This window comes from Schistocerca gregaria, chromosome 10 (assembly GCF_023897955.1).
Source record: "Schistocerca gregaria isolate iqSchGreg1 chromosome 10, iqSchGreg1.2, whole genome shotgun sequence".
NCBI lineage: Eukaryota > Metazoa > Arthropoda > Insecta > Orthoptera > Acrididae > Schistocerca > Schistocerca gregaria.
This window is the reverse complement of record NC_064929.1, coordinates 82,453,122-82,468,397: the sequence shown is the minus strand read 5'-3', so window position 1 is coordinate 82,468,397 and position 15,276 is coordinate 82,453,122. Positions and strand designations below refer to the sequence as shown.

Sequence of the window (15,276 nt, the reverse complement as noted above, 5' to 3'; positions counted from 1 at the left end):
TTACCCCTAGTGAGATAAGCTTCTACATCCTTACATTTGTGCTCTAACCATCCCAGTTTAGCCATTTTGCACTTCCTGTCGATCTCATTTTTGAGACGTTTGTATTCCTTTTTGCCTGCTTCATTTACTGCATTTTTATATTTTCTCCTTTCATCAATTAAATTCAATATTTCTTCTGTTACCCAAGGATTTCTAGCAGCTCTCGTCTTTGTACCTACTTTATCCTCTGCTGCCTTCACTACTACATCCCTCAGAGCTACCCATTCTTCTTCTACTGTATTTCTTTCCCCTATTCCTGTCAATTGTTCCCTTATGCTCTCTCTGAAACTCTGTACAACCTCTGGTTCTTTCAGTTTATCCAGGTCCCATCTCCTTAATTTCCCACATTTTTGCAGTTTCTTCAGTTTTAATCTACAGGTCATAAGCAATAGATTGTGGTCAGAGTCCACATCTGCCCCTGGAAATGTCTTACAACTTAAAACCTGGTTCCTAAATCTCTGTCTTACCATTATATAATCTATCTGATACCTTTTAGTATCTCCAGGGTTCTTCCACGTATACAACCTTCTTTCATGATTCTTAAACCAAGTGTTAGCTATGATTAAGTTATGCTCTGTGCAAAATTCTACTAGGCGGCTTCCTTTGGTGGCTATTATTCACACAGATGATAGATATCTGCGTAGTAAACACATGGTGTGCATACGAAATTTTTAACTCCAAAGAGACTCTCACTTCTGGATGTCTGACAGAGAATAGTGATGTTTTACCTATGAAAGAATACAGGAGCAGTACCAAAACGCAGAGTACCACAAGGAAGCAAATTGTACGGAGGACGGTTGAGCACAGATGTACTACTAGATCTTGGAAATCATTTCATTGTGCCAAGTAAAACACAGAAGAGGTGTGCTTACTGCAAGAGAAAAACAACAAAAATTTGTGATAGGTGCAAAGTTGGTGCACACGACAGGTGTTTTGCTGCATTTCATACTGAATAGACATTCAATAATATTAAAACATTTTTTGTTTATTGTTTGTGTTGTTTCTTACAACATCATGCACGGAGAATAAGGTTGTGAATTTGGATAGAGCATTTGGCCAATGTCCCTGAAATGGGACAGTCTATAGCAGGGGCGGGCAAACGTTGCACGCGGCTCGTGAGCGCACGGCGCTGCACGTGTGCTGCTCGCGTGCAACCGTCGAATGGGGCAGTGGGCACAGCCGGCAGGTTGCGGCAGTGCGGTGCGAGGCAAAAGCTGCGTTGTGCAAGACGCGACAGTTGGCTGCGACTGCGACGCTGCACCCTCCCCTCCCCTCCTCTTTCCCCACCCTGGCAGACGGCGACGAGGCCGCAACGCAAAAGACAGGAGCCGTCGCTGTTTCCCAACCTCTGGTCGGCGGCGGCGGATTCAAGTACACAAGAAAAATAAGAATTCCGATTTTCTTGCTGTAAAAAATACTGTATGTTTATGGAGCAAAGTTACATCGGCTCCCTGAGTTAGTTTTTCGACACAGATTCTCCTTTTACTTTAAAAAATTGAAAAAGTATCTCTTCGGCTTTGCGTCTGTTTTTCGCTGTATATTACTTCTCTATTGTGAGGAAAGTAAAAGGCACAAAAAATTGATGTTTGCGTATCTTACAGTTCCACACCACAGCTTGATAAGGAGGTGTCTATTTTTCCGATATTCGTCACAGTTAATCCGATACTTAATTTACAAGTCACCTACTGCATAAAATTGGAATCGTGTACAGTGAAAAATGTGTTCGCTGGCTACTTTGCGTATGGTTGACGTTAGGTCACACATCGTTGCCGATGAATAGAAGCTAACGTATCGAAATTATTTTTAAAGTTGAGATCAGAATCATATCGATCTCCGTTTCCGAGATCTGGGCTCGTATGTCTCCGGGAGCTTCGCTACCAGCCGCCAGTTCTGTCGACGCGCAACGTGACTCGTGTGGCCACCACACGACAGAGAACGCATTTGTTTTGTTTCGCTGACACATTTGGACCTAATGAAACTATTTTATGTCGCATATTTCTTCGGTATGAGTTACTAATATTTCTCCATATGCTCTTGACAATTTCATTTAAAACGCCACGAATTGTAGGTTTCCTAAAAGTAAAGACGTGCTGCCTTCAATATATTTTCTTCTCATTCTTGGGAAGAGGATAAATTACTCACCTCTAGTATTTTCTTCTGAACCTGGACGAGGATACCCAAGTAGAAGTAGACGTCTTAACAAAACCGACAAATGTCAAAAATTTACGTTTTTCAACAGAGCGAAAAAACGTGCAGATTAGTTTAATATCGCCTTGCCATCAGTTATATTTTTTATATGATGTGGTAGGTAAATCATAGCGATACTGGGTTTAAGTATTACTTCCCATGAGTATCGCATTGCCGCTTCACAGTGCACCATGCGATAAGTACGGATCGGAATGCCATCTGTCGCTCAGCTGTATTTGACCTTCACTTGTGAGTCTCCGCGCGTGTTTCCCAAGCTGCGGTCTGTCATTGGCATGATGGAGAGAAGTAGAGCCAAATTCTGTCTCTGAACAAAGTGTCCCTATATTTAGGGTTCTTCAAATCGTAAAGGCAAGGATGTTGCGAGACCAGCGCACAGAGCATCAGATCCTGTGAGTGGCTCATTTCAGTTTTCCTTGACTGGCTCGACATCTTCCTGGCAGCAGTACGCCTTTGCGTCGTCCGACTTGCGTCGCCACACCGCTCACTGGTGCACCGCTGCGGCAGCTGCCGCAACAGTCGCTCGTCGCTTCCCAAACTCGAACTGCGCATGCGCCAGCAGCCAACTTCTGACGTCACGTAGCGACCCGTGGCAGTCGCTCATGTGCGTCGCGTCCTGGACAACGTACCTTTAGCTGCGGACGCTGATGCGTAGCGACCACTTAATAATGAACGTTGTGTTTCAAGAACCGGAAAATGCAGAGTGAAACGAGGAAACGGAGAAGTGGAGATTTGCTATCTTTTAAAAAGTAATGGGAGAATCGTTTTTTTCTTTGTGCAAAAACGTGAAAATTAGAAATGTTTAATATGTGGCAGTATTCTCGCTGGTCAGCGGTAGTTTAGTATTGAAGGACACTATAATAAATTTCACAAGGACGAGTATAATTTATTGTGGGATTCTGAGCGGCTGGGGAAACTGGCTGAACTCAAGAAGAGCGGCCTAACAATACTAGATGAATCTGACGTAGTTGCCGTTGTCACGAGAGATCTGCGACTTTCTTTCGTCATGTCTCTTATCTAGCTGATTTAACATTTTATGGAGCACTCTTTTCAATTTTCCAGGACGACAACAATAATAGCCCAGCGGTACGTGCAAGCTATAAAATTGCGCTTAATATAATGAGAGCTGGAAAACCATTTGCTGAATTAATAAGCTTCGGTTAAGAGCAAACATAAGTAATGACAATTTACGTAACTGTTTGCGTTTGTCCGTATGTAGAAATTTTGTTCCACATATTAAACGTAAACTCCACCTGTGATAATTAAATAAAACGTATCGTAGTTAATAGGTACTCTTTCAAACCATGATTTATTTCAAGCACTCTTGCTAACCTTATTCCATCATTCAATAAAGCGAGCTAGGAGGCAAAACAGATTACAGAGGAAGGAGCGGACAGAAGGTACGGTGGGGAGGGAGGGGAGATAAGTGGGTGGCCAGCTTGCCCCTGTGTGCAGGCAGAACGCCTGTTAACTGCACGCTTGTGAGTGCACCGCACACCTGCAGGATTGCTGCCCGCCCCCGGTCTATAGTTTTTGTTCTAATAAGCTGAAAATTTTCAAAACAACTTTTTGTTCAATTAATCAGTCAATGTAACGTATAAAAGTTTGCAAAAAATGACCAGATAGAGTTTTGGCCAGTAATGGGTTAAGGACGGCACATACCCACACAGCCATGCCCGAGGGAGGGCTCGAACCTCCGACGGGGCAGCCGTGCGGACCTCCTGGGCGAGGTTCCCTAGGCGTCGCGGCGGGCGTGAAGTAGGCGTGAGAGAACTTGCGTGCGACGCGTTGCAGGCGGCGGCGACGGGCAGCGCGGCGCTGCAGCAGCTGGTGTCGCGCCACCTGCCCGCCGTCGTGCGGCCGCAGTCGTCTCGGCTGGTGGCGCGGCCGCTGCGGCTGTCGCGGCTGGCCCACCCCTTCGAGAAGTCCTTCCTGCTCTACCAGGGCTCGCTCACCACGCCGCCCTGCAGCCAGGTCGTCCGCTGGGTCCTCTCCAAGGACGTCCACTCCGTCTCCCGACAGCAGGTGAGCACACACACACTCTCGCAAAACCTACACTCCAAAAAAAAGGCGCGACGGTACCGACCGGCCGCCGTGTCACCCTCACCCCATAGGCGTCCGTCACTGAACACGAACATGGAGGGGCGTGTGGTCACCGCATCGCTCTCCCGGCCGTATCTCCGTTTACGAGACCGCAGCCGCTACTTCTCGATCAAGTAGCTCCTTAAGCCGTCGGCACACGGACCCTGCTGTCGAACGTTAACGTTGATCGTGCCGAGTTCAGCGTGCTGCTGAACGCTCAGGAACGATGCGACTCGTGCACACGGTACGTGGGGCCCAACGTGGTGTACGCGAGCGCAACGCACTCCAGCGGCAGTTGTGGGATGTTACTGTTCCTAAATCACACAGTTTACTCAACGGTTCCTAAATCACACAGTTTACTCAACGGACGCGCGTAAAATTGCCACGTTAGCCCTATTAAAACTCACATTTCCTCCATCGTCCATGAAAAGTCTAATATTCTGCGTGGTGTCTGTTTGTTCTAAGTCGTGTCTCCCTACCACTTTCGCGCAACGTCGCTCTGAGCGTGTTTTTTGAGAGGATTGACTAGTTTGAACCTGGGACCTGCTCCTGGCAAGGAGACGCCAGACCACACATGACATCTAGAGTTCAGAAGAGTTCAGTGAGCGTCAGCTCCACTGCACTCCCTGTAAAAGAATCTTAATAGTAACTAAATTTAGTGGAAGACGTTAAAGGCTTTCCTATTTTTAATTAACTGGTAAAATAACGTCGAAAAAGAACTTAAGTTTACCATTGGAAATTTTATTCTACTCACAAAAAATGGTTTATAAATTGCACAATTCATAAAGGGAAGTGTTTTAATACAGGATGATAAAAATCAACTGTTTCCAAGTTCTACAATGCATCCAAGGATGACCTATGCCACATCACATCTATAATCTAGGTTTAAATTAAGTTTCACAAAAAAGGAAAACTATCAAAATGGTCTACAGTGACCGTCAATTATCTTTAATTACTTATTTAACTTGTCGTAAATTACAGTGGCTGATGTGGCTTCTCAATAACTATATAAAAGAAAAATCATCGCGTTTCAGATCTGTTCTTCAAGTGGCAAATGTGAACACCATGAGCTTTAATTGACGATCGACACTAGTATTAATCAAGATGGGGGTGTAACAGATGAGACTTCTGCAGTTCTGAGTGAAGCTTTATGCGCTGTTATGCGGCATCGCGTGCGTTCACTACCTTGTCGGTGTTCGTCAGGCGGCGGCGGGCAGCACAGCTCCGCCCACCTCGCCGTCTCGCAAGCGACTCCCTCCTAACTTCTCCTTACTACAAATTACCAAAGTTGATTTAAAAAAAAACTATCTGGCTATGTTTTCATCTGACTAATCAGGGTCTCAATGTTAACCTTAAGCTCTGCCTACAAAATTCTGCCTATCCAATGAGAAACGTTATACTTTTCGTGTTGGGGCATTGTTTTTAACGTTTGCAACGTAACAGAGACGCGAAAAAGTCTCACGCAAAAACTTGCAGCTGGTGTGGCCCTTTTAGTGTTATCGTAATATCTATACTGGTCTTCTGGAGGGCTCTATCTTTTAACATGGGCTGGGGGGTGGTCCTAGCGGTTGGCTGGCAACGTGATTGTCCGTCCCTTATCGTAGGGCCTTCTAGCTTAACAAGGTTCTGCTCTTGGCTTCTCGTTTCTCCCCTCGGAACTGCGTCTGTTTCACAGTGGTAAGTTATGACATGCATTTAGGCATTCTTGTCTTACTCTGTGGTATTCCATTTGCTCACTCGTTAATCGTATTACTTTCGTTAATTTAATGTCACGATTTATTTGGAGCTATGTGACATACTGCTGGATTCACTTATCATGTCAGGGTTTTCATGGAAGGTGTTGGATTTGCCTGACACCTCACAAAAGGAAAGCAATAAGGACACAGGCTTATAAAAGTTCCATTACAAACAGTGTCGTACAAATTTGGAATACTTCTCCGCATAAGATAAACATTATTTCATCATTCCCACATTTTGGTAAAACACCAGCGTCAGTCTTACATGACCACTGTTCCTACCCAGTAGCAGAATCTTTGCAACGTGTGAATTACGAAGAGTAAAAGAAAAAGGAGCGAAATATCTTTATACAGGTAGCGCAAGCTGTCCTGTAGATTAAGCCAATCGGAGAAAGTCACCCCTCAAACAAAGGTAAACTTATATTTACATAACATCAAATATTATAGTATATACTTATATTAAACTAATAATAAAGTATCAGAATATAATAAGAACGCGAATGTTAGGGAAAAAAATTGTAAGTCTTATGATGCGAACTACCACTCCAACAAATCACCATTACTGTACAGAGACGCTACTCACCGCGCTAAAGCAACAGTACCTCTGCACTGTGTCATACTTTCTTAGCCGTCGGTAAAAACGTTAATCGTAGGTAATTATGTTACTAATTGAAATTCAATTATAACAAATTGTACCCAGAACAATTCGTTTTGGGTGGATCTTCAGTGTGTAGCTGCCTTCAAATAGCCTACTCTCATAACACACAAGTTGCAATAATTCTTTTGCCACGAATATGATGTTTCTCATTAATTTATTGGATCGAATCACACGACTACCAACGGGTTTACCAGTGATGCTCAATTTGCTGGTGCTCAGAAACGGCATATACACATATAAGCTTGAGATGCATTCCAATATGGCGCCTCACAACGCTGTACTGAAGGGACACGGCGTGCGTGTGACGTAGGTGGCGCTGTGCCATCTCATTGGTCAACGCTCAGACGCACGCTCAGAATGTCTGACATGCCAGATACTGCTCTGCACGTTCGGAAAGTCTCCCGAACGTGCTGTTCCACGCTATGACGTCAGAAACTCGGCACGCTCAACGTTCGGATGCACGGTCCGTGTGCAGACGGCTTTCATCTGCCTCACAAGGGTTGAGTGCACTCCGCTTGTCAACAGCGCTCGGCAGACTGGATGGTCACCCATCCGAGTGCTAGCCCAGCCTGGCAGCCCTTAACTTCGGTGATGTGACGGAAACCAGCGTTATCCCTGCGGCAACGCCCTTGGCAGAAATACACTCTACGGATGTAAAATTAAAGATTCCGTTCTGCACAGTATGTGTTCGCCAGGCCGTAAAAAATTAACGACTACACTTTGCACCGTCTGCATTCGCCACTGTCGAGATGTACCGGAGTTGGTTACTCGTTACATTCGTTAGAGAAAGCCATTACTCATGCAGCCATTACAGACGCATACTCTTGCCACATTAATGTGAACACCAGCCTGAATAATCACCTTTTACAGCGAGCACTGGTGCGAGACATACAGGAAGAGTAAAACTTTGAACATAGCTGCTAGGGTTCAGTGACCGTGTCACAATTATATTAGAACAAATAAGCCCTAGGTCACAAATATTAAGTCAAAATTGACCAGATTTTGACGCTACTATGAGCGTCGTCTTCAAAATTAAACTAACTGTTCTAAAACATAATAGGTATACAGGGTGTTACAAAAAGGTACGGCCAAACTTTCAGGATACATTCCTCACACACAAATAAAGATAAGATGTTATGTGGACTTGTGTCCGGAAACGCTTTATTTCCATGTTAGAGTTCATTTTAGTTTCGTCAGTATGTACGGATGAGGCTTCATTCCAACGTGATCAAATTGTAAATTTTCACAATCAACATGTGTGGGCTGACGAGAATCCGCACGCAATTGTGCAATCACGTCATCAACACAGATGTTCTGTGAACGTTTGGGCAGGCACTGTTGGTGATGTCTTGATTGGGCACCACGTTCTTCCACCTACGCTCAGTGGAGCACGTTATCATGATCTCATACGGGATACTCTACCTGTGCTGCTAGAACATGTGCCTTTACAAGTACGATTCAACATGTGGTTCATGCACGATGGAGCTCCTGCACATTTCAGTCGAAGTGTTCGTACGCTTCTCAACAACAGATTCAGTGACCGATGGATTGGCAAAGGCGGACCAATTCCATGGCCTCCACGCTCTCCTGACCTCAACCCTCTTGACTTTCATTTATGGCGACATTTGAAAGCTCTCGTCTACGCAACCCCGGTACCAAATGTAGAGACTCTTCGTGCTCGTATTGTGGGCGGCTGTGATACAATACGCCATTCTCCAGGGTTGCATCAGCGCATTGGGGATTCCATGCGACGGAGGGTGGATGCATGTATCCTCGCTAACGGAGGACATTTTGAACAAAGTGAAGTCACGCTGGTACGTTCTGTTGCTGTGTGTTTCCATTCCATGATTAATGTGATTTGAAGAGAAATAATAAAATGAGCTCTATGATGGAAAGTAAGCGTTTCCGGACACATGTCCACATAACACCCTGTATAAGACATTAATAAACTAAAATGTGTACTGACTGGAAAGAGATGAAGTACTTACGAGTCACATTCTAAAAAACTCTAAGCCAGAAAGGCGACGTCATGAAAAGTTGTAAATAAGATAAGATGGAGAGCCGCTAAGGGCTGCTCGTACCTAAGTGAACACGGGTTGCAAATTCTGAAGACGACGCTCATAGTAGCGTCGAAACCTGGTCAAATTTGACTTAATATTTGTGACGGAAGGCTTATTTGTTCAAATGTAATGGAGGAACAGTGTTAGTGAGGTCCTGGAAGGTGCTGACAGGGACGTGAAGGCCCGGCGGCTCCAGTACCGTGGCCAGCTGCACTAGGTTTCTCCGTTCAGGATCCGTGGCGCCAACACACCCTTCGAGGTGCCCAGGCAGATTCCCGGCAGAGATTAAATCCGGTGAGCTTGGTGGCCGGGGGAGTAAGGTAAAGCTATCCGTCTGCTCTTCCAACCACGGGCGTACAGTGAGCTATGTTACAGGTTGCGTTCTTCTGCTGGCAGATACCATCGTGTCGAGGGAGAAAAGTGCAGTGGTAGGCGTGGTTCACAGAGATACATGCGTACTTGTGTTGATACCAGCCACGGGTGGGCACGGAAACAGTCCCAGACCATAACGCTGCCTGCACCGGCCTGGATCCTTCCGACATTTGTTGTTTTGCTTGACGCGTTTCAGACTCTACACGCCAACACCCATCTGTCTGATGGAGCATAAACCGTCATTCAGGTGGAAAGGCAACATTGCAGACCGATATGAAGTGGGACAAGCATGTAATGGCAGTTGTGGGGAAGGCGGATAGTCGTCTCCGGTTCATTGGTAGAATTTTGGGAAGATGTGGTCCATCTGCGAAGGAGACCGCTTATAAAACACTAATACGGCCTGCTCGAGCGTTTGGGATCCCTATGAGGTCGGATTGAGGGAGGCCATAGAAGCAATTCAGAGGCGCGGTGCTACATTTGTTACTGGTAGGTTTGATCATCACGCGAGTGTTACGGAAATGCTTCAGGAACTCGGGTGGGGGTCTCTAGAGGAAGGGACGCGTTCTTTTCGTGAATCGCTACTGAGGAAATTTAGAGAACCAGCATTTGAGGCTGACTGCAGTACAGTTTTACTGCCGCCAACTTAAATTTCGCGGAAAGACCACAAAGATAAGACAAGAGAGATCAGGGCTCGTACAGAGGCATATAGGCAGTCATTTTTCCCTCGTTCTGTTTGGGAGTGGAACAGGCAGAGAAGATGCTAGCTGTGGTACGAGGTACCCTCCGCCACGCACCGTATGGTGGATTGCGGAGAATGTATGTGGATGTAGAAGGCCACCAGTCGCCACTCAGTGGACATCCAGCTGAGGTACCGTGTGCGAATTCAGGCCTCGTGGCCGGTGGACAGCAGTCAGCACGTATGCGCGAACAGGGCACCAGCTGCGGATGTCCACTTGGAGCGACGTTCGCTGGGCGGTCGCCGAGGAGACACTGTTGCTAGCGGTTTGGAGCATCTACGTGGTCAGTTCCTCAAGAGTTGGACGTCTGTTCGCGGACACACATCTCCGCAGCCATCGTTGACCCCTTCCATCTGTGGCCCGTCGTTCAACACATTTTCGTTCGGCTCGTTTATGGATAGTTCCGTTTTGCCATGCGCGCTATACTTTAACCACAGTGGCAAGCGAACAGTTGAAACTTAGCATTTCGGAAATATTTCCACCCCTGGCCGAAAAGTTAACGATCTTGACCTTTTGGACTACAAATACATTGCTACTACTACTACTACCACCACTACTGCTACGTGGTCAGGCCCAGTGGACCGCACGCATCTACAAGTTTCCTCCACTGTATTCTGTCCATTGCTGCTTTCCGCCATCCGTTCACATCTATTGACACTCGGTTTAAATCTTCACGCAGTACATCCCTCCAACGCTTCTTGGGTCTCCCTGGCGGTCTCTTTCCTCAGCATCATCATCATCATTTAAGCGTTCAGCCTGGAGCATAGCCCCCTTATAAAATTCCTCCATGATCCCCTATTCTGTGCTAACATTGGTGCCTCTTCTGATGTTAAGCCTATTACTTCAAAATCATTCTTAACCGAATCCAGGTACCTTCTCCATGGTCTGCCCCGACTCCTCCTACCCTCTACTGCTGAACCCATGAGTCTCTTGGGTAACCTTGCTTCTCCCATGCGTGTAACATGACCCCACCATCTAAGCCTGTTCGCCCTGACTGCTACATCTATAGAATTCATTCCCAGTTTTTCTTCGATTTCCTCATTGTGGACACCGTCCTGCCATTGTTCCCATCTACTAGTACCTGCAATCATCCTAGCTACTTTCATATCCGTAACCTCAACCTTGTTGATAAGGTAACCTGAATCCACCCAGCTTTCGCTCCCATACAACAGAGTTGGTCGAAAGATTGAACGGTGCACGGATAACTTAGTCTTGGTACTGACTTCCTTCTTGGAGAAGAGAGTAGATCGTAGCTGAGCGCTCACTGCATTAGCTTTGCTACACCTCGCTTCCAGTTCTTTCACTATGTTGCTATCCTGTGAGAATATGCATTCTAAGTACTTGAAACCGTCCATCTGTTCTAACTTTGTTCCTCCTATTTGGCACTCAATCCGTTTATATTTCTTCCCCGCTGACATTACTTTTGTTTTGGAGACGCTAATCTTCATACCATAGTCCTTACATTTCTGATCTAGCTGTGAAATATTACTTTGCAAACTATCAATCGAATCTGCCATCACAACTAAGTCATCCGCATATGCAAGACTGCTTATTTTGTGTTCACATATCTTAATCTCACCCAGCCAGTCTATTGTTTTCAACATATTATCCATAAATAATATGAACAACAGTGGAGACAGGTTGCAGCCTTGTCTTACCCCTGAAACTACTCTGAGCCGTGAACTCAATTTACCGTCAACTCTAACTGCTGTCTGACTATCCATGTAAAGACTTTTAATTGCTTGCAAAAGTTTGCCTCCTATTCCATAATCTCGTAGAACAGACAATAACTTCCTCCTAGCAACCCGGTCATATGCCTTTTCTAGATCTATAAAGCATAGATACAATTCCCTGTTCCACTCTTAACTTCTCCATTATTTGCCATAAGCTAAAGATCTGTTCCTGACAAGCTCTAAGAGGCCTAAAGCCACAGTAATTTTCATCCAATTTGTCCTCAACTAATACTCGCACTTTCCTTTCAACAATACCTGTAGGTGTGAAATCCAGGAGGTTTCGAGGCCATCTTTGAGCCTCCATCCGGGCCACATGGCCGGCCCGCTGCATTCGTTTTTCTTTGACAGTTCCTGCTATGTTCGGCTGCTGGTGTAGTGCCTCAAGCTCCTGGTTGTATCTGATCCTCCATTCCCCTGTATCTGCATCGAGAACTGGACCGAAGATCTTCCAAAGCACTTTTCTCTCAAAAACGAGGAGCTTATGGAAGTCCTGTTTCCGGATACTCCATGTCTCACAGCCATATAGAACAACAGGCTGGATCAGGGTTTTGTACAGTCGGAGAGATATTTGGACCGAAGCAGTTGTGCTAGGCTGTGGTAACATCGGTTTCCTGCTTGTATCCTGGCATTGACATCTGCTTCACATGACGAGTTCTCAGTGAAAAGTGCCCCTAGGTATTTGAAATACGTTGCTACCTTTCTGTATTACGAAAGCGACTGCACTGTTTCCCGTGGTACTGGCACGCTCTGTATTCTCTCCACTGGTACTGCTGTCAGCTGCCGCCTGTGAGTGTTTGGACGTTGATGTCGAACGCGGGCCGTTGTCACATTAACGTCACTGGGCTGTGTGTACACAACAGTGGTGATCGTATAAAAACACTTATATTCATAGCTGGTGACAGGTTTCCATCCATTGTCGATCATTGTCGGCCCACATTGCGTAACGTAGAGTACAACGGAATACGGGGAAACATGTTTTGTAATAAGTATTAAGTTAAAAATAAATTATACGATTTTATACCTAGTGATAACGTCTGGAGACGACGCCTCGGAGTAGGAACTGTGGATACTATCCACTGATGTCGACTGCTGGTTATGTGGCGGTGCCACTGAGTTAAACAGCCCTTTGCTTCTCACCAGACGCCACATGCAGCCAATAGGCTATAGCGTAAGTTTCAAGAGCTGCGACTTATTCGCGAATATAATCACTGATCCAGGTACTGTCAATTACTGGAATAAAAAAAACATCTAAGGTAACTTATATCTAAATAACAATTTACTTATAGCGTTAGAATATTTATGCGACATAAGGTCGAAAGCATCAGTGAGCACGTTAGAGATCTGCCCTGTGCAGGAGTTTGTATACACCAAAGAGGACTCCAGGACTCCGGGATGTAGTTACGTAGTGACAGGGACGACTTCTCGTCAGCAGTCACACAAGCTGTGCCGGCGCCGTGCTGCATTCGGTTCGGCCTCGTGTCATCTGCATATTCTCGTTGGATGCATATCGGCATTCAGTGCCGTACTGTGCACTGCAGAAAACTTATGTAACCATTGTCCAGTATCACCAGTAATATAGACATCTTCATGAAGAGCACAGAATTATGTGTTGTCACTGTTTTGAATTTAATTACAAACACAAGTGTCTGAAAAAATTCTACATTGAAGATTAAATACAAGTATAAAAATATTTTATAAAGTACAGTATCGTCAACATGTAGTAAAATATAAAAGGAGCAAGCAATTTTTACAGCAAGTCATCGGACAGATCGAAAAAATATCTCTCTCTCAAATACACCACTGGCCATTAAAATTGCTACACCACGAAGATGACGTGCTACAGACGCGAAATTTAACGGACAGGAAGAAGATGCTGTGATATGCGAATGATTAGCTTTTCACAGCATTCACACAAGGTTAGCGCCGGTGGCGACACCTACAATGTGCTGACATGAGGAAAGTTTCCAACCTATTTCTCATACATAAACAGCAGGTAACCGGCGTTACATGATAAAACGTTGTTGTGATGCCTCGTGTAAGGAGAAGAAATGTCGGATCGTAGCCTATCCCGATTGCGGTTTATCGTATAGCGACATTGCTGCTCGCGTTGGTCGAGATGAAATGACTGTTAGCAGAATATGGAATCGGTGGGTTCAGGAGGGTAATACGGAACGGCGTGCTGGATCCCAACGGCCTCGTATAACTAGCAGTCGAGATGACAGGCATGGCTGTAACGGACCGTGCAGCCACGTCTCGATCCCTGAGTCAACAGATGGGGTCGTTTGCAAGACAACAACCATCTGCACGAACAGTTGGACGACGTTTGCAGCAGCACGGACTATCAGCTCGGAGAGCATGGCTGCGGTTACCCTTGACGCTGCATCACAGACAGGAGCGCCTGGCTGCACGATTGGCAAAACGTCATTTTTTCGGATGAATCCAGGTTCTGTTTACAGCATCATGATGGTCGCATCCGTGTTTGGAGACATCGCGGAGAATGCACATGTGAAGCGTTTATTCGTCATCGCCATACTGGTGTATCAATCGCCGTGATGGTATGGGTTGCCATTGGTTACACGTCTCGGTCACCTCTTGTTCGCACTGACGGCACTTTGAACAGTGGACGTCACATTTCAGATGTGTTAAGACCCGTGGCTCGACCTTTCATTCGATCCCTGCGAAACCCTACATTTGAGCACGATAATGCACGACCGCATGTTGCAGGTCCTGTACGGGCCTTTCTGGATACAGAAAATGTTCGACTGGTGCCCTGGCCAGCACATTGTCCTGATCTCTCACCAATTGAAAACGTCTGGTCAATGGTGGCCGAGCAACTGACTCGTCACAATACTCTTGATGAACTGTGGTATCGTGTAGAAGCTGCATGGGTAGCTGTCCCTATACACGCCATCCAAGCTCTGTTTGACTCAATGCCCAGGCGTATCGAGGACGTTATTACCGCCAGAGGTAGTTGTTCTGGGTACTGATTTTTCAGGATCTATGCACCCAAATTATGTGAAATTGTAATCGCATGCCAGTTGTAGTATAATATATTTGTCCAATGAATGCCTGTTTATCATTTGCATTTCTTCTTGGTGTAGCAATTTTAATGGCCGGTAGTGTATATTTGTTCATTGAGTAATACTGACGTATCTTTTTTTGTACTGTAAGAATATTTCAGTATCTTTTAATGTATTTTTTTTAGTAATGCTATTTAAGATAACGTACAGATTTTATACTGAGCCGTAATTAAGATCTGTGGACTCACTACACCACAACCTGTGGTGGTGCACTACTAGAGGGAATTTTATAAGAACTAACAAAAAAATTGCTCTGAGAACTATGGGACTTAACATCTGAAGTCATCAGTCCCCTAGAACTGAGATCTACTTAAATCTAACTAACCTAGCGACATCACACACAGACATGTCCGAGGCAGGATTCGAACCTGCGACCGTAGCAGCAGCGCGGCTCCGGACTGGAGCGGCTAGAACCGAACGACCACCGCGGCCGGCTAACAAACGGCAGTGGCATTTCAGGGAAGTTTTCCATCTGAAAGGCTATAAGGCAGTATCTAAGTATTATTGTTTATTGTATAAGATTTTACTACACAATATAAGTAACGAAATAATGAGATTAAAAGAGTTAGAAGGA

The 15,276-nt window shown here is 45.5% G+C and overlaps 1 protein-coding gene across 2 annotated transcripts in view; it reads left to right on the top strand.

Annotated features, from left to right (window-relative positions):
- The window catches only part of LOC126293743 (carbonic anhydrase 2-like), a 252,477-nt gene that overhangs the window by 221,652 nt on the left and 15,549 nt on the right, over positions 1-15,276 (top strand). For both annotated transcript variants that reach the window (XM_049987095.1, XM_049987096.1), the window contains one exon: positions 4,039-4,269. In XM_049987095.1, the coding sequence (XP_049843052.1) occupies positions 4,039-4,269 (231 nt within the window). The remainder of the gene's footprint in view (positions 1-4,038; positions 4,270-15,276) is intronic.